This window comes from Rhamphochromis longiceps, linkage group LG6, assembly GCF_057381845.1.
Source record: "Rhamphochromis longiceps isolate RC_006_pf linkage group LG6, R_longiceps_female_GT1.1, whole genome shotgun sequence".
NCBI classification, from domain to species: Eukaryota; Metazoa; Chordata; class Actinopteri; order Cichliformes; family Cichlidae; genus Rhamphochromis; species Rhamphochromis longiceps.
This window is the reverse complement of record NC_140562.1, coordinates 13,110,751-13,129,936: the sequence shown is the minus strand read 5'-3', so window position 1 is coordinate 13,129,936 and position 19,186 is coordinate 13,110,751. Positions and strand designations below refer to the sequence as shown.

Sequence of the window (19,186 nt, the reverse complement as noted above, 5' to 3'; positions counted from 1 at the left end):
TGTATTTGGCTTGAAGGAAGGTGCCTAATCAGGTGGCCTAAATGGTGGGGCAGTGGATTCATTCAAATGGACTTATTTGAGGAAATCCCAAAAAGTTGATTCTGTTGATCTGGATGCAGCGTTTTCAGTGAAAAAAACGTTTTGTCACTCATCCAAGTGACTTCTCCAGTCTCCAGAGACTTAAGAAGTTTGAAGAAGTCACTTGGATGAGTGACGTCTGCATCCAGATGAACAGAATCAATTTTTTGGCATGGTTTGCATCATGGTTCCTAGTTAATACTCATCCATCCTTCCATCCATTTTCTTCCACTTAGCCAGTTCTGGGTTGTATGGGGCAAGAGGTACACCCTGAACAGGTTGCCAGTCTGTAGGGCTAAGACAAGGAGACAGCCAACCCTTAACACTCACATTCAATCCTATGGCTAATTTAGAATCACCATTTAACCAAACTCTGTCACCCTTTCCTCCAGGAGAAAGGTAATTTGAGGCCTTGGACAAAAAAGCTGCAGGGTATCTATCTTCCCTTTACCAGAGTCACTGTGCTTCACCCCTGATGGATTTGAAACACCAGTTTATACCTATCTCAAGAGAAGAAAGCTCATCTGAGACCACTGTCATGGCAGTAACTGATAAGGCACACACAAAGATCATATCTGGAAGGTGAACATTATTAACAGTTAAAGTGAGGGAAGACACGGAGGATACAGATGTCCACTGTGGCCCCTGTGATAGACTGGCGAGCTGTCCATGCTGTAACCCGCCTCTCGCTCTGTGACATCTGGTCACAGCTTCCAGTTTACAAAAGAGATGGATCGATAGTTTGGCATCCAATGAACTTAGCTCTCAGTTTGTAGAAATCTACACAACACCATCCATGGCCTCAGCATGAGCAAAATGTTCTTTTGAGAAACAGGAATGACCTTGTTTGTACAGGTGAAGAGCTAAATTATTAGCTAATGATAGCAATAGCGATTTGAACTACAGAGACCAGCATTTTGTACCAGGATGTAAATACGTTATTTTCATAGCTAAAGACGTGAGATGGGGACAGAGTCCTGTGTGTGCAGCCGGCCTCAGCTGGCTTTTGGAGGAACTATAGTTTTTGGTAGGTCTGCACTGGCTTCATTTTTCTGCCATTCGGGTTGCTGCTTAGTTAAGAGCTCACTTTCACTGCTATCAGCTCTTTTTCAGTCTTTGCACTGCAATATCAGCTGACTGAAATCTCTGAGAACAGTGGTTTCTCACTGGGCATGGAAGCCACCCATTTGGTGTTTCAGAATGTGTTTACTTTATGATCCCTAAGGAGGAGTTTTGGACTTTTGGACTTCAAATCCAAGTTTACAGTACAGCCTTTAAAACTACCAAGAATACCAATCACAACAAATCACATTTTAATAACACTAATCAACATGAACAATAATTGTACGTGTAACTGATAGGTTGCTCTCACCCAATGACCTCCACACTACACAGTGCTGTTCAGAGCATCAATTGAACAAGCAACTGATGACTTTCAGTCTGTCAAACTTACAGTGTGGAACTTTGTATCTTCTGCCAGAAAGTACAAAGTTCATATTGTGAGAACAGGATGTGAGTTGGGTCACACGAAATTCCCCAGGCTTATTGTAACACACTGTCCATAAAGGGACTGAGGTCTTTGATGAGCTGTCTGACCTATGATTTTCATGGCTGCCTGCCACTTTTAGTAATGTTGTTTTTTAAAGACACCAAGAAAATGTCAATAACATTTTTGTTAAGAACTAGAACAATTTGATATACCAATAAAACAAAATAAACAGAATCTAAATTGGCTAAATTATTTATTTTGTGCACACATGCGCTTGGACCACCAGGACACCCAGATGATAGATACTCCCATGCCTGCTGAATTCATTCTGATATTCTGCAGCACATGTTTTAGAAAAGAAAATGCTGGTTATGCATTTTCACAGTCTTAACAGCAGCTACAGCAGGACTTTATGACGGTGATAGTTTTGAAATGGAACAAATTAAATGAAAGTATGTTGCTGCAGTCCAGAATCTGAGTCATGGGCATCTGCGCTGCCTGAACAGAGGAGAGCGATGACCTATATTAGAGTTTGGGTGGTGACAGCTCCTCGTGCCACTTTGAGCTCCCTGTTATAAAACTCCTGGATGGAAACGCAGCTATCTTGACTCTCTGTTAAGTAAGAATGATGGATCTGGAGTTTAAGGAGAGAGAGATTGTGTGGAGGAGGGGCTGCAGGAAATGAACACACCAGGGAGAAGGGAGTAACACTGACTTTATGTTATTTGATGAAAGAGGAGGATTTGTTGTGCTGTGTGTGTGTGAGGGTAGGTTATATACAGGAGTGGGAGGGAGGAATGTGTGTGTATAGGAGAGAGAGAGAGAGAGAGAGAGGTTTCTTCTCAGTTGTTCCTCCTCTCAGTCTGACACCAGCAGTCTGCTTTTCCTCCTCGTCTGAGACTCCTGCAGGTAAGAAAAGCGACCAGACACTCTGACAAGATGTGACAGCGACTTTATGACAATCGACCGACTCTGCATCGTAATGCTGTACAAAAAAAAAGGAAAAGAAACGGTGAATGAAGGTAAAGAAAAAAGCAGCCGGCGGTGCGCTTGCAGAGACGTGCAGAGGCTGAAGAAGTTATTCACAAGTCGCCAACTCAGCAGTAGCTTTTTTTTTCTTTTGCAAACTTACCCCGGCAGCTATATCACCGCGCAAGCTCTCACGCGCCGGCCTACTGCCCGACATTGAGTGCGTGTGCGCGCGTATGTGCTTTATCCGGAGTGCAGATGCATGCCAAGTTGATGCTCTGGCGTTGTAGACGTGGCTTCTTAAACCAATTCATTATAACAGCTGCATGAGTGCAGTGTGTGTTGATCAGCTGATTAGTGGTTGTTACTTGTTATGATTCACAGACACACACGCGCGCACACACACGCAGGCACGCATTGGGGTGATGTTTGTTGGTAGAGTATGATGTAAGAGATTAATTTTTGTTCCCGTTTGATGATATTAAACCAGCTATAAAATCTGACTAATTGTTATTGCCTTTGTAGTTGCACAGCTTTCAGTAACTTTAAAACGTCTGTTGCACACTTTCTTTTCCTGCCTTAAAGCAAGCTGAACGTGTGGCCTAATCAATTTGACAGCATGTTGCATAATAAAATAAGGCCAAGGGTGTGTCAGCCTGCTGTGTGTTTGCCCGAAATCTTCAAGTGTAACTCATGTTTCTGTTTATCCCCCTTAACATTTCTGCAGTATTTTCAAATTTTGCCAAAATGCAGAAACACACTGAATGGAAGGTTACCACATAGTCTTCAGTAAGGCAGGTCATTAATGTGGTCATTAGTTTTCAAAAACCTAAGCATGTAAATGTAGAACTTATTAAAGACAGGTGGAGATTTGATTCTGAAACTGCAACAAGCAATTTAGTAAGAACTGGCTGCATCCTCTGCCACGGAGATCTGTGACAAATGTTACGGTCATGCCAAGACGTGTTACCAAAAGCCACAAAAGGATAACACATGGTGCTGGAGGAAATGTCACTTCATTTTTTGGAGACCATGATATTAATTATTAAAAATCAATCAATCAGTAAATAAATAAATATTCTTGCCAATCGGGTGAGTAGTGGATGGGATATACCAAGTTAGACCAACGTGGAGGACCTCAAGTGGTACTTTTAGGGGCAAATCCTAAACAATACCTTTAAATGCACTCATGCATCAAATAATGTTGCTACCCATGCTCGACCCTCACCTTTGCCATTTACAATGATTGGCCTGAAGCCACATGATCACATTTCCAACCCATCCTTTGAAGCAGAATTGATATAACCTTGTTGGTGTTCATTTGTGTTGATATTCAGCTATCAGGGTGAAGGATGTGAGATATGCATCCTATACGTATGTGGTTGCATGCAGTCCTACAAAAAGCAACAGTGCTGGCCTGAAGGTGAGGATGGCATACATGGGTCAAAAGCTGATTGGTTTAATAGTGAGCCCCACAGACACTGCCCCCTGGTGATAGTTAATAGCTACAATATGTGGACATGGTCTGAAAAGCTATGCATAGGCGCTACGTAGGACACACGCATGACACCATGATAGTCCCTCTAGTTGGTTCGCTGATATGCATGTAGGCATTTGTACAGTATTTTTATATGGCACAAATATTGCTGAAGTTTTGACCTGTTCAGGCTGTTTTCATGAACACGCTGGAGCCCTGAACTGTTTTAGGACTTGTTAAGACAGAGGTACACACGTTCTCCTCCTGCCTGTGTTGGTCCTTTCTGGTAACTTTGGTTTTCGCTCACAGTGCAAACACATGCTTGTTACAGGTGAAATGCTAATTCTAAATGGATGTATCTGATATCCCCGTGTTGGTGTTGTTCCCATCATAATAATGTTGGTCCAGGATCAACATTGTAATTGTAATTTTTGTAATGTCATAACTTTGAGTTTTATATAAAACTCTCTTTAAGAACAAATGGTCAACATTTTAAGCATTTTCTTCATTCATTTATACAACGAACAAATATTTTATTTAGTTTGCTTTGTTGTTGGCCAAATGTAGGTTTGCTAGCAATAGTTTTTAAGTACGTTAGCTAACTTCTTGGCTGCTGCCAGTTGATCCTTGACCAGTGCTAGTGTCATAATATAAGAGCAACACCAACACAGAGATATCAGCTCATGCTTCTGAATGAGCCATAGGTGTGAGTGAGTGTCCTTGTCTCTGTGTTCAGTCCTACATTAGTGAGAACACATATGTTTCCTTCTGCACGCCACATGAGAGAAAGGACATCAGAATGACACGATTCTTCTCAATATCTAAGGTTGAGGTGCAAAAGCTGCTTCAGAAAACCCAAGAAGATGCATCTTTTCTTCATCTCGGTGCACAGCGGCTGGGCACTGCCTCCACTGACCAAAACCTATAATTTCAACAAGTGTTTCCTATCTTGGGACTGTAGAAATATTACTTCCTGTCACTAAGGGTTGGCTTTTTATAAGCTGACAGGTTGCCAGTCAGTCAAGCAGAGTGCCTGCTGAGCGCTTCCCTGTCCTGTGCACTGCGTTCCTGTGACACTGTAAAAATAAGCCACCCATTCAGGGACACTCTGGTAACTGGAGAGCAAATATACAGTAGCATGTGGGATTCTTTGAAGTCTGCAAAATATATATTTTTTGTGTGTCAACTACAGTGAATCCACAGTTGACAGCTTTCCAAGAAAAAAATCCAAATAATCACTTGGATTTTCCACACCAGCTCAACGTTCCAACGTAAGCACTTTCAAACTTTCAAGCTGCACCACTCATCCTCTTCTTATGGTTACTGCTTTGTGACAGAAATACAGCTTTAGTCTGGATTGTCTTTAAAAGGAACCGAAGGCCATTTCTTGTTGCATTTGCCGCAGAATATTGCCAAAATGACAGAAATACAAATTCATATGATAAATCTGAGCCTAATTTTTCAGACATGTTGGAGAACAGAGCAGAGATGCGTTGCGTGACATCTGACAGGCTGTAATAGCGAGGCAGATAATAACTGTTATATTTTACTATCAGTAGTCAGATAAAAACGTTGGGGCAGCGCTCCAGTTATTTCATTTTTCTCACAGTCATGCGCCATCTGTCATCTCAAATCCTTTTAACATTCATCCATCACTGTAAAAACCTCAGGAAATCTCTCATCTGTCTCTTCCCTGTTTATTTCATTTCCTCAGTTTTCTCCTTTCTCACACAAACATTTCCTCTCGTTCTGTTATGCTTTTCCTTTTCAGAGGCGTTGCGTTTGAGGATGAAAATGAAATAGATAAGAGCGAATGAGAGGAAAAGGTGAAAAATGCAGACCAGACAAGCACATGCAGTTTTGTTTTTATGGCCTAAGAATACAACTCTCATGGGCTTCATTTCCTGCAGCAGCAGGCCTCTAATTCTATCAAATAAAGTTTTTTATTAAGACTTTTTTCAGAGACTTAGATGCTTCTCTGAGAAAACAGAAAATTACAACACATGTAAATGGAAAAATATTAGATCAATATTCAGATTTTTATTGATTAATTGTTGATGGACTATTTTCAGTTGCTGGTCATGTTAGGGAAAACGAGCACTCAAAGCACTTTATACAACATGTGTCATTCAGAAGCAAATCAGGGTTCAGTATCAAGGATACTTTGGCATGCAGACTGGAACAGCCAGGGATCAATCAACCAACCTTTAAGTATGTAGATGGCCTGCTCTAATTCCTGAGCCACAGGCGCCAATATGTAGTTAACAACAAACTGGGCAATTGTTTCCAGTTCAATTTAATTTTTTATAGTGCCAAATCACAACAATAGCTGCCTCGAGCAAAGCAAAGATAATACAATAATAAAGACAAAAGCCAGATGACCCCCTATGAGCTAGCACTTGGTGATGGTGGGAAGGAAAATCTCCCTTTTAACAGGAAGAAACCTTGAGCAGAACCAGGCTGAGGGCAGCAGAAAACAAAATGTGCTGAGATCCATCATGAGGGGTGCTCACTGTCCACCAGTCAGTTGGTCAGTGTTACATCCCCTGCTCCTTAGGGCTCACTGTAGAACCCAATGTAGACTAATCTTGAGATTTTTATTTAATATAACATCAAAGTTTGTGTCTCTAGTTGTGTAAGGAAGCTCAAAGGAAAAGATTGTAGCATTCCCCTTTTAACCAGATGGATTTTATGGTCTTGTGTTTCTCAGTGGTTACAGTTTCGGGGTGGGAGGGTCTGGCTGACTCTGGGTTGTGCATCTTGGAAACATATGTACTCACGTTACCATAAAGCACTCTGGGTAAAGCATCAATCAAGTGTCATATTGTCTGTGCTATGGTTACTGTTACACAGGCACATAATGATGGACACATTTGGGTCTTTTTCTTCATAACCTTCAATTATGTAGTCAAGTTTCATTTGTAGTGAACAGCTTTGAAAAGATTCTCAACCAAAATATTAATTTTGTTTTATATTGTGATCAAAGTTCCAGCCTCAGAAAACTTTCTCACTCTTGTTTTTAGTCTATAGAAAGGCTTATATTTCACTTCTTGATCCTCTGGATACTATACGATAATCCTAAAATAACATAATCTGGTCTGTCAAGTTGACCTTAAGTTCTTACATTTCAAAATGCCAAACATACTTTTAAGAAGTAGTACGGTTTTTTCAAGCCTTTGTTTTTGAATACTTCTTGCTGCAACTCTAAAACCACAATGTCATGGTAAAATTGCATTGTAGTATATTACATCTTGTATAGATCACTAAATGTAGGTGCACAATGGCTAATAAGGGCTGCAAGAGAAACCTGAGAAATACTGTCAATATCATTGTCTCCTGAGAAGATGCAGTTACAGTCCAGATTTATAGACCAGATTTCCACAGGAATGTGAAAAATACGGCACACCAACAAACAACATAACTAACCAAAAAATGTTGGTTTGGGGGCTGATCGTTTTTCACTTTCAAATTCCTCTTTATCAGAGAGTAAAAACACCATTATTATTATATGAGCCATAAAGTTGCATGCATCTGTAAACATCTGCCATCACTGTGGCCTCATATGGACATACAGTTTAACATTGTCCTGGAGCATTACCATTATTTTGATTGCTTATTTCTTTTCTTTCCTTCCATCCTCAGGTTGAGACAGCCATGTTGTCGGGGTGTTTTGGGCTGCTGTTGCTCCTTCCCTTGGTTTGCTGTGTCCCCTCCCCCTCCAGGTCTCCTTCCAGACTCTGCAGACGATGCTGCGACCAGCAAGATTCTCCCGCAGCCACGGCTCAGTATCAAATGCCTGAAGTCCGAACTGTCATTAACATGACCATCCTCAAAGGTACCAGGGACTTGAAAAGCATCTGTTAAGCTCTGAAACACTGCTGATTACAGACTGCGTTCAGTTGATAATTGCAGCTTCACTTTGATGGTCAATCATGCAAATGATACCATGACTGGAGAATCGTTGCTTGTTAATTTACTAAAAAAAATCATTCACTCTTTAAAGTGTGCACTACGAGGGCTCTATTTTAAGCTGCATTTACAAAGTCTGCGCTTTTCCTTTTCCAGGTGTGTGTGTGTGTGTGTGTGTGTGTGTGTGCGCGTGTGTGTGTGTGTGTGTGTGTGTGTGTGTGTGTGTGTGTGTGTGTGTGTGTGTGTGTGTGTGTGTGTGTGTGTGTGTGTGTACTCCTTAATCAGGAGAGTAATCACATATCTATAATAATGGAATAGAGCTACTAAGTGTAGCCATGCAGTGATGGCTAAGTGGAACTGAGAGTAAAATGAGAGATTGTCAGTGAAAAGGAAATTAGATACTCGCACAACAGAAGGAATCTGGAACCACTTCAAAAATCAGCCGCTTTTTAACATTTTGTAAAGCAGCAGGCAGCCAAATACTAGTGACAATGGTGGCTTTTCACAGTATCTGTGGTAGGAAATGTATATCAGCATCAAAATATGAATGTATGCAAGGATTTCATTAAGGTGGAATGACATTTTGTTATAATAAATGCATCAGTCAACAAGCCAAAGCTCAAAGGCCAAACGAGGGAAGTTTGCAGTTTGTTAAAAAGCACGTCACAATAATATATACAGCTATAAACTGTATAGTAAAGTCTCCTGTCTTCTGCCACATAGAGGCCTCTCTGATAGATAGTCAGGAATCCAGGCAACATACTGGCCATCACAGACTTCTTGGATATTCTGTTCGGTAACTGGGCAAATAATATTACTTTTAATACAGTTGCAAATATTTAATAAAAGCACCAACACCACAAACATCAAAGAGGTCCAGTTCACTGATTTAAACAGACCGAGGGGTATTGTTGCCAACGTGCCAGCTGGATGGGTGGGTAGCATGAACACCCGACTTCGTATCTACTGAGGACCAGCACTGGTGGCTGCTAGTATTTTTTATGTATCTTCCTCTAAACATGTTTGTTTCTGCAGTAAAGACATTTTAACTTGGAGTCTACATAAACAGACTGTTCCCTGTCTGTTACCTCTGACTTACATGGTACTGTGTTACTGGAGGTTACTAAGAGTCTTCATGGGGTTCAGAGTTTGAACCAATGGCAGGTTGACCATACATCCAATTCTGGACTGCATCTAACCTGAACCTGATATTCGTGCAATGAGTTTTAAGAGAATGGGCAACTTCATTTGAAACGGGCTGCAGGATACTCAGACTTGGTCTAAACTAAACTCAAAGATAATTACACTACAAAATGACCCATTTAGAGAGAGAAAAACAATGCTTGCCACAGTATAATTCACCAGGCTCTAGACTGCATTGCCAAATAAGCAGGCAGTTACTTTGGTGTCCCAGATTTTCAGTGGTCCAAAAAGTCCTAGGTTGTCTTGTTGCACTAGCTTCTACTAATACTTACCAATTACAGGGCAATATTAAAATAAATGTGAGAAACCTTAAAGCTTACCTGATCATAAAGCTCTTTGTCACAACCCACTTTAAACATCACAAATATTTCCGAGCAAATTGTTCCTACATTGTGTATTTTCTTTAAAAAACTAAAACCGTGGTTACTTCAATAACCACAAATTAACACCAGTAAACGTGGGCTCGGTTACACAGCTATAGACACACATCAAGCAGAACGTGGGGGAAAAGGACCAACAAAACATGTCATACTAACCTCAGGCCCACTTTAAATTAAAAAGAAGCAGATTAAATAAAACTTGGAAGTGGTCCAGTTTGACTCCTTAATCTGCCGTCCTATAAACACTGTGGATCCTGTGCTTACTACACCTGATTACACAGTCAAATCCATGACAGCTTGTTTGAGTTACTGTTACTGCAGGCAGTGAGGAAGGCCAACAGTGAAGACTTTGAGTGTCAGTGTTTGTGCATCTGTGTGGCTTTATCTGTGCGTGCACATACTAGTACATATATATATATACAATGAAGGTAAGAGAAAGAGGGGGAAGTGTTGTGAGAGAATCAGTGGGGTTAAAAAGTGGGAATCAGTGGGATTTCCCAATGCAAGAGATCGAGTTGGAGAGGGATTTGCAAGAACATGTGTGTTTAATATGATAAGTCAGTCAGCCAACTCAGCCAGAGCGATCCAGATGATGTGTCATCACTCTGTTGTTTTATCTGTTGGTTCTTTGATTACCGGACGTGCCAAGTCTGTTCTGACCCACGATCAGCCCGTAAACCAGTCCAACCATTGAACCACAAAAATGTCTCTGCTGGTCTATCATTAAGCTTCTCACATGCAAACACAGTTCAAGTGTTTTTGTGCCATGTCACAACTTTCCTCATCGAAGTCCAACTGTAATTTCATGGACTCAGTGGGAAGTCAAAATGTGAAGCAACTTTGCGTTGCACAGCAAGCAAACTGAACTAAGTGCATGATCAAAAATGCAGCAGTATGTGCTGTTGGTTTTACTCAAACAGTGTAAGCATAGTCAGTAAGTCAATCTCAGTTTGCCAAATTTCTCAAAAGAAACACGAACCTTCAGTCACGGGCAAATCAGAATTTACACCCACACATTTTCCTTTAGTAGCATTACATTGAAAAGTTAATTTGGTGTCTTGATCCATCCTCAAAATCCCAGAAACCTGATTCTGTTCATCTGGACATTGTGTTTTTATTGGTAGAAACAAGGAGGGGGCCTAATGGTGCATTTTGAAACATCTTACAACTGCAGCATTTAACCAGCTCTCTGTGAATGGTACTCATGGCCATTCATCAAAGGTCATGACAATTTGTATATTAATGATCATAATACTGAACTCACGGCCTATAATGTACTTTTTATAAGGTTGGGGAAACCTGCAGTCAACTGACACTGAAGAAATCACCTGGATGACTGACTGAAAATGCAACATTCAGGTGATTTCTTCAGTGTCAGTTGACTGCACTCTGGGAAAAAGTTCTGTTGTTCACCTTTAGGGCTGTGCATGGTGAATCGCCCACCTATATTAGCAAACGTTTGTATCCATATGTCACCAGCAGGACTCACAGGTCTTCTGATCAGGGCTTGTCACTCATCCTAACATATTAGCCATCATAATAATTACTTTGTGCCTCTGACGGCTTCTTCAAGGTCAAATAAGACCAAACTTTCATAAAATGTCTTTTATCTCTAAAACTATGCTTAAAAATCTGTTTCCTTAGTTTGTATTTGCAACATTTAGGTATTGTTTAAATACACGTTATAGTTTCCATCCAATTATCAGGTCACATTTGACCTCTGACCTTTCATGTCTGCCTTTCTGTCAAGTTGATTCCAAAATGCATGACTTTGGAGTTAAGTCTTGGTGTCATGCAATGTTGCTTAATTTTAGTAATAGGATCTTATGTTTGTTTCTATGAAACCCTGCAGTTTAACGTTTGCTGCTTTCAGTGTCAGTGTACTTTCAGTTCCCAAATTAACATGTTTATCTAAAATTTATCTTTTAAGTTGCTCAACTTGTGGGTCTTGATCCACTTTCGGACTCTAGATTCATCCCAAGTAAATCAAAAGCAAATAAAAAGAAGTGTTGCTTGATGTACTTGATACATGGAACAGCAGTGTCCACATTCCAGCTGCACAGTTGTAAAGAAAAGCAACAATACCATTGGCTAATTGGTGCTTTTTTAAGTGCATGTGACTCTCTTTGATAACAAGTTTATTGTTGCAGTCATTCCTGAATCTGTGCAGCAATTCTCATCTCTTTAACTTTCCACTTGTAACTGCTGTTACAATCTCCGCCCATACCGCCATGTATACTACTTTTGAGGCCTCGGGCCTGGGAAAGGAGCAACGTCTGTGATCTTTTTCCAGACATTCAGTGACTCATAACCATCTGATCGTAATATCCTAAACCTACAGTGTCATAGACCTATATTTGCCTACAAGAAGAGCAACAGCAAGTCTTAGTGATATTTAAAATACTATTCTATGTTGTATATAGTGTATGTATTAAAATGAGCACATGAAAGTTAGTAATTAAATTAAAACCCATGACGTAAACGTGTATATTTCACACTTAGAACCATTTCCTTGTTTGCCATTATATTTTTTTATATTTTTATTTTTTGTTAAAAATAGGTTAAAAAACATGTAAAGGTTTCCAAACCAAAGAAACAATGGGTTTTTTCTCATCTAAGTATTTTGCAACATGTAACAGTAACTGTGTATTATTGCCGGATAAGTCACTCACTGTAGGTCATTGTGACCAGATGTGCTGCTAAGCTACTGTTTGTGGAAACTGCTGTAACTCTGCTCGGGACTTTTTTGCTTGGACGCTGGTCACAGCTGGAGACGTCACTGTGGCTCTGTGGAGAGGATGAGCAGTGCTTACCTCTACAGGAAGTGTTGGTCATGGTTAAAGAGGGAAGCACTGTGGCTTCTTCCTGTGGGGTTTAGCGATCCCAGAGGTGTTTAACTCATAACTGAAGTTTTAGTTGCCTAAAATAATGCAGAGCAAGCTCAGCAAGACTTCGCAAGAAAGTCATATTTACAGGTTTCTTTTTATCACCCTATAACCTCAGAGCCTCTCAAAACTGACGAAACTATCATACACCAGTTTTTTTTCTAAAAGCTATAGTGTAATCTCTTTGTACAGGCACTACAGTATTTAGGAGAAAACCCAACCAATAATATGATCCCCAGTATCTTCCAAACAGTTAACACTACTAGCCTGAACTCTTGATCATGAACTCTTGGCATGTGGTCCTAAACTTTTGATAAACAGCCTGTTTCCGTTTAAACGTTGTTTCTAATAAATTGCATGCTCAAAATATGTTTTGTCTCACTCCCATTTCTTCTTGTTGCATGTTGAAGCTCTGCTTGGAACCTTGTCAAGATCCAACAATGCAAAATATGATTTTCTGCCATTTTTTAAGTGGTCTTAAATTTTTGATTGGGACAGTACAAGGCAGGATGGAGCCATAGTTTCATGTTGTTTACGCCAAGTTCTGACCATCTGAAAGTTGCATCAGAAATTGAGATTGAGGTTCATCAGACCAGGCAACATTTTTTCAATCTTCTATTGACCGATTTTGGTGAGCCTGTGTCAAAAACTGTAGTCCTTTGCTGCTGTAGCCATTCTGCTGCAAGGGAGAAGCATCTCTGCATTCCTTGGTTGTGATTAATGTTTTTTTGAGTTACTGTTGCCTTCTTATCAGCTCAAAGCTGTGTGGCCATTTCCCGCTGACCTCTGACATTAACAAGTCAGTTTCACCCAGAGAACTGCTGTTCACTGGATATTTTCTCTGTTTTGGACCATTCTCTGTAAACCCTACAGATGGTTGTTTTGGAAAATCCCAGAAGATCATCAGTTTCTGCAATAATCAGCCCATCTAGAACTAATGCCAGTTTTAGAGTCACATAAATCATCTTTCTTCTCCATTCTGATTCTCAGTTTTAAACTCAGCAGGTTGTCTCGACCACGTCTACATTCCTAAATGCACTAGGCTTCCTCCATGTGACAGGCTGATTAGATATTTGCATTAACGAGCAGTTGAATAGGTGTAATGAAGCGGCCAGTCAGTATGTATGGCAGAAAATAGGGAGCACAAGTGCTTGCCTTTAGGCTTGTCAAGCCATCTTCGAATTGTTGCACGTAGATCCTTGATGATAGATAGATTTGAGCCAACTCTGCTGTCAGCTGAAAGTGAAAATGGTCACCCACTTTTCATCCCATAATTTCAGTAAGCTGCACTGCTCCTAAATTAGCTTCTGTTTATGTATGCCTGAGCCTTTTCTTGGCTCACATCTTTTTACAGCTGTTCCACAGCGATATGGTGATGGCATGTAGGAAGGCTTACCGAATAAGCAGTGTCACTTGACATGCAAATGTACAATCAGCTCAAAAGTATTCTCTTGTGTTTCGGGAATAATAGCACCACTCAAAATGTTCGCTTAAATAGAGACATTTCAGTCAGTAGTCACAAAATCGCATTAATCATTTTTAGAGCTTGTTGTCACATCGCATTTAAATTTAAAATCAAGAGGACGTTTTGGTGGCGTGTGGTGGCAGCTTAGCAGAATCCAGGGAAGACAGATATAAACAAGAAAAGAGCAAATAAAAACTAGGAAAACATATCCAAGTAATTTTTTTAAAAACATATTTTAAGCTGAACATGCACCAATCAGGTAAAGTGATGAAGTGAATAAAACTGATTATCTTTTCACCTGCTAGTGGCTGGGATATATTAGGGAGCAAGAAAACATTGTGTTCTCACAGTTCATGTGCTTGATAGAAGGGCCATACTGCGATGACTTGGTCAGAGCATCTTCAAAATTGCAGCTCTTGTGTGGTGTTCCTGGTCTGCAGTGGTCAGTCTATCAATCTATCAAAAGTGTTCTAGTAGTGAACCAGCGACACGGTCGTGGGCAGCCAAGGCTCACTGATGCACGTGGGGAGCAAAGGCTGGTCCTTTTGATCCAATCCAACCGATGAGCTACTGTAGCTTAAAAATGTAATGCTGTTTTTGATAGAAAGATGTCAGTGCATCGCAGGCTGTTATGTAGAAGACTGTACAGCCACCAATCAGGGTGACCATGCTGACTCCTGGAAACAATGGGTATGTGAGCAACAGAACTGGATACCAGAGCAATGGAAGAAGATGACCTGGTCTCATGAATCACGTTTTCTTTTAAATCAAGCAGATGGCAGTGTGAGAGTGATGCACTATGGGAAGAAGACAAGCTGGCAGAGGCAGTGTGATGGGCAATGTTCTGCTGAGAAACCTTGTACCACCTACCTAAGCACTGCTACAGACCATGTACACCCTTTCATGGAAATGGTGTTCCCTGATGACTGGAGGCTCATCCAGCAGGATAATGCTCCCTGCCACAAAGCAAAAGTTCTTCATGAATGGTTTGAGGAGCACAACAACGAGTTTGGGGTGTTGGCTTGAACTCCAAATTCCCCAGATCTCAATTTAATTGAGCGACTGTGTGATGTGCTGGACAAACAAGGCCAATCCACGGAGGTCGCACCTAGCAACTTCCAGGACATAAAGTGTCTGCTGCTAACATTTTGGCGCCAGATACCACAGCACACCTTCAGGAGTCTAGTGGAGTCCGTGCCTTGATGGGTCAGGGAAGATTTAGCAGCAAAAGGGGGGCCAACACAATATTAGACAGGTGGTGTTGTTATGTTATGACTGATTGGTGCATTTAATTCATACACCAATCAGTTTGTATGGCCAAAAGGGAGGCAATTTGAAGGAAGCAAGGCTAGATGACCATTTTGATACCTTTGGATTGCACCAACCCCTACTTGTTCTTTTAAGGGAGATTTTATGAAACAGTGCGTCATCACGAAAGCTCCAAGTCAGTTTTAGAAGAATGATGCTCATTCCTCCAGTAGAGCTCATGTGCTGTCTCAGGGTGTCAGCAGTAGTAGTTCACCTTCAGATGCCTAGAACAGCAGCAGAAAAAGGAGAAATAAATGTGTTTAACTGAAATGATTACAGTTCCTTCTGGTCTTTGGCTGTGATTACTTCAAATTTAATGAGGCAGTAGATTCTGGAAACAAACTGCTTTTTACAGACATGCTGTCCTCACAAGGTCTACCCGAACATTTCGTCTTAAAGTCCACGAGGAGGTCAAGTTTAAAATAAGCACTACTTTGAATGAAAGAGTTCCTTTAGATTTATAAGCAGGATTTGAAATGTCAGATATAAAAGGTTTACTGGAATTTGTTGCTGCTTCTAGATTTGTAGCCACTATGAAAAAGTTCAGGCAGGTACTGTGCGCACAATAAAACGGAGACCTGAAAATGGAAGAGTTGAGAGAAAATCTTTGAATCCAACTAAATGCTGCACTTTGCTAAATGACAAGATCACTTTGAGTTCTTGGAAGAAAGAAACATCTGGTGCAGCCAGCTGGGAATAAATTAATGTGGTCTTGACATGCCTTTGCTATTAATGGGTACAGTGAGCAGTAGTATATCTCACTTTGCAAAAGCTAACCTCTTCTTTATTAAAATGTCTGTTAAGAGCTTTACTTTTAACCCTGTTAAGCCAAGTGTATCACATTTGATACATGTGTTGAGCCTGTGAGTTTTTGAGACTTCTACTCATATAAAATCATTTATGAAATTTAAAAATGAAAGATTTCATCAGAAGGTTTACTAAACACTATATTTTCAAGAATATAGAATTTTCTGGCAATTATTTCATGGTTCAGGCTTTAAAGGGTTAAAATATTCAAACATGCAAGTCACGCGTGTGGGTTTTCTGTCTTCCTCCCTGTTCATGTTTCATTTTGTCCCTTTAGGTGATAAAGGAGACAAAGGAGACAAAGGTACACCCGGAAAACCAGGTCTGGAGGGCGCTCCTGGCTACCGAGGCCCCATGGGCCCTAAAGGCAGCAAAGGCCAAGCAGGTGCACCCGGAGACGCCTGCAAGATCCCTCACTCTTCTTTCTCTGTGGGACGCCGCAAATCCCTGCACAGCCTGGACTACTACCAGGCGCTGGTGTTTGACACTGTGTTTGTCAACCTCTACGAGCACTTTAACATGTTCAAAGGCAAGTTCTACTGCTACGTGCCCGGGATCTACTTCTTCAACGTCAATATCCACACGTGGAACTTTAAGGAGACATACCTCCACCTGATGCACAACGACAAGGAGCAGGTGATCCTGTACGCTCAGCCCAGCGAGCGGTCCATCATGCAGAGTCAGAGCGTCATGCTGGATCTGGCTCTGAATGACGAGGTCTGGGTGCGGCTCTACAAAAGGGAGCGGGACAACGCCATTTACAGCGACGACGTGGATGTTTACATCACCTTCAACGGATACCTGGTGGCTCCCAGCATCCAGTGAGGAGAAGGCAGGATGGAGAGGCTGTGTGGGTCCAATTACTAAGTCTTTTTCCCAGGGATATTACTTTGTGCCAAGAAACAGGTACTTATTAGCGCACAAAACAATTTAGGTGCTTAAATATTCCTTTCAACCCAGAGAGGAAAATGCTGTTTTGTTAAATAAAGACTGCCCAAAATGCTTAAATCTAAACCTTAAAAAGAAAAAGGAAATAGGAGGCACAACTGGTACAGCATAGGGGAAAAAAGTTTAAATAATTACTTTGTACTAGAAATACTTTATCGTACAAAGATCTTACTTTTTGTGCCATTTCCCATGATCACCTGCTTTCAGGTACTTTTTAATCAGACGTCACACCAATTTTTCAGGAGTTTAAAATCTGTGCAATCAGTTTTATGTGACATTTATGGTGCGATGCCTCTTAGCAACATAGAATCTGTCAGAGTGAAATGTATTGTGGCAGTCGGCTATTCATTAAACAAATGTCCTCTTTCACAGAAGCAATTTAAAATGTCAGTTCATCCAAATTACAAAAATGTCCCACAGCCGCCACCATTCCACCATCTGTATGGAGCCATGCAGAAATGGAAATGCTGAATCTAAAAGATCCACTGTCCTAATATAAAATGATTGCATACACATTATGCAACTCCACGAAACACCAGCTAACAGACAACAGGGTCGATTTTAAGCATTGCATATCCTCAGGTGCTTTACAGGAAATTATTACATTATGGAGGGACTTAAACACATTTGACTTCCAGGCTTTACACATTATACTGTAATTTACTCAAAGTATAATTTACTCACTGCAAGTAACCGAATACTTAAAATTACTTTACAGGCTTCTTGCAAAAGCCTGACTTGTTACCCTCTTATGTACCTGCCGGTAAATATAATTACATTGTAATTTCATATAAAATACATTGAATTACACCCTTAGTTGTGAGTTTTATTACAAAAATGCTACCAAATATTTGCAGAATTTTTGTGGAACAAATTCTACAGGGATGCACCCAAACACAAGACATCAGGTAAAAGTCCAAACATCCCAATCTTTAATGCAAAACACTGTCAGAGATCACACTGTCAGAATCAGACAGCACAGCAAACGATCCAAATGAGGTGCAGGGAAAAGGCAAAGATCATGGAGCAGTTCAGAGGTCATGCATGAGAATGCAAAATACGAACATCGGGGACAAGGCACAGGGAAGATGAGCAATAATAAAACAAATACAAAAGAAATCAGAGTGGGTCGTTCAATCTCAAAAGAAGAAGAAAAATAATACAGATAAATATTTGCATACATCATAATTTGTTTGTCAAAACAAAACAAGCAGTTGTAATTATATTTACCTACAAATACTTAACGGCAGTGAGATCGTTGAGGTCGAGTCATTCTCATTCTCACTCCTTCACATTTCTTCTTTGCTAGTGAGCTCCAGCCCGTTTTTTTTTTTTTCAAGTGGATGACAATGGCTGTGAGCATCTGCTTTCATACATAACGAAAATCATAATCCAACTCGAGTGCTTATATTTGCAGTGACGTGGCAGGAAAATATTGCACAACTGGATTTACATTATTGTCTTTTTGTAATTTTGGTGAGCTGACCACTTTTCCAGCATATGAAAATACATACGGTGCTTTTATCAAATTCAGGAATGTATTTGACAGTTATTGTTTATTGTTTTAGGGACTTGAGGCTGCAGAGCAGTTTATGTAAATGTCTGTAAATGAGCTTTCTATAATAGCTTTAATATGTTTTACCACTTAAGCTGTTGGGTCTGGACTGTGTATGTCTACGTGTGTTTGTTTATATAACATATAAAAACAGTATTCCCTTCACAAACCAAGTCTCTCCTCATTTGTATTAGTGAGCAACAAAAGGGCTTGTAGTTTTATATCAAATGAAGAGCTCTATACTGTGTCAAGATTCAAAAGAGCTTTTTTGTGTGTTAACAATTCTGGAAGATTTTCCTCACCTGTCTAATTCTCTTCATGTTGCACCCTCCAGATTAGTGCTTGGCCACTCAACCTTATGAGGGGAATGACACTTGTGATCAAGTCTGAAAACTGGCCAGATTTCTAAAATAAACAAACAAACTAGCAAACAAAAACCCATCTCAAACTCTGAGAGACAGCGGATGAGTCCACAGCATGCCAGCTCCATCTGTTTGGCCATATATCTCCCATTAGCTGTAATGCCGTCCTCAGGGAGGCTCGGGGAGGAAAGGCAGACTGCAGCACTGTAAATACTTTAAGCCTTCGATGGAGATCTGAAAACTGTGATGGGAAACAAAGCAGGACAGCTTTCCTGGATCATCAGCCCAGACTAGTGGAGGCTGTTCCAACATGCACAGCAGGCAAGCTGTTAGTTCAAATGAGTACTTTAG

The 19,186-nt window shown here is 40.6% G+C and overlaps 1 protein-coding gene across 2 annotated transcripts; it reads left to right on the top strand.

Annotated features, from left to right (window-relative positions):
* The first annotated feature begins 2,332 nt into the window (after nt 1-2,332).
* c1qtnf6b (C1q and TNF related 6b) lies at nt 2,333-18,635 on the top strand. 2 transcript variants are annotated; one of them, XM_085409264.1, is made up of 3 exons: nt 2,333-2,476; nt 7,656-7,848; nt 16,248-18,635. In XM_085409264.1, exons 2-3 carry the CDS (start codon nt 7,668-7,670, stop codon nt 16,793-16,795), a joined length of 729 nt encoding a protein of 242 aa, XP_085265390.1. In that variant the 5' UTR covers nt 2,333-2,476; nt 7,656-7,667; the 3' UTR covers nt 16,796-18,635. The 2 variants fall into 2 exon arrangements, with proteins under 2 accessions (XP_085265390.1, XP_085265391.1); XM_085409265.1 differs by lacking the exon at nt 2,333-2,476 and adding an exon at nt 5,216-5,284.
* Nucleotides 18,636-19,186: the final 551 nt, after the last annotated feature.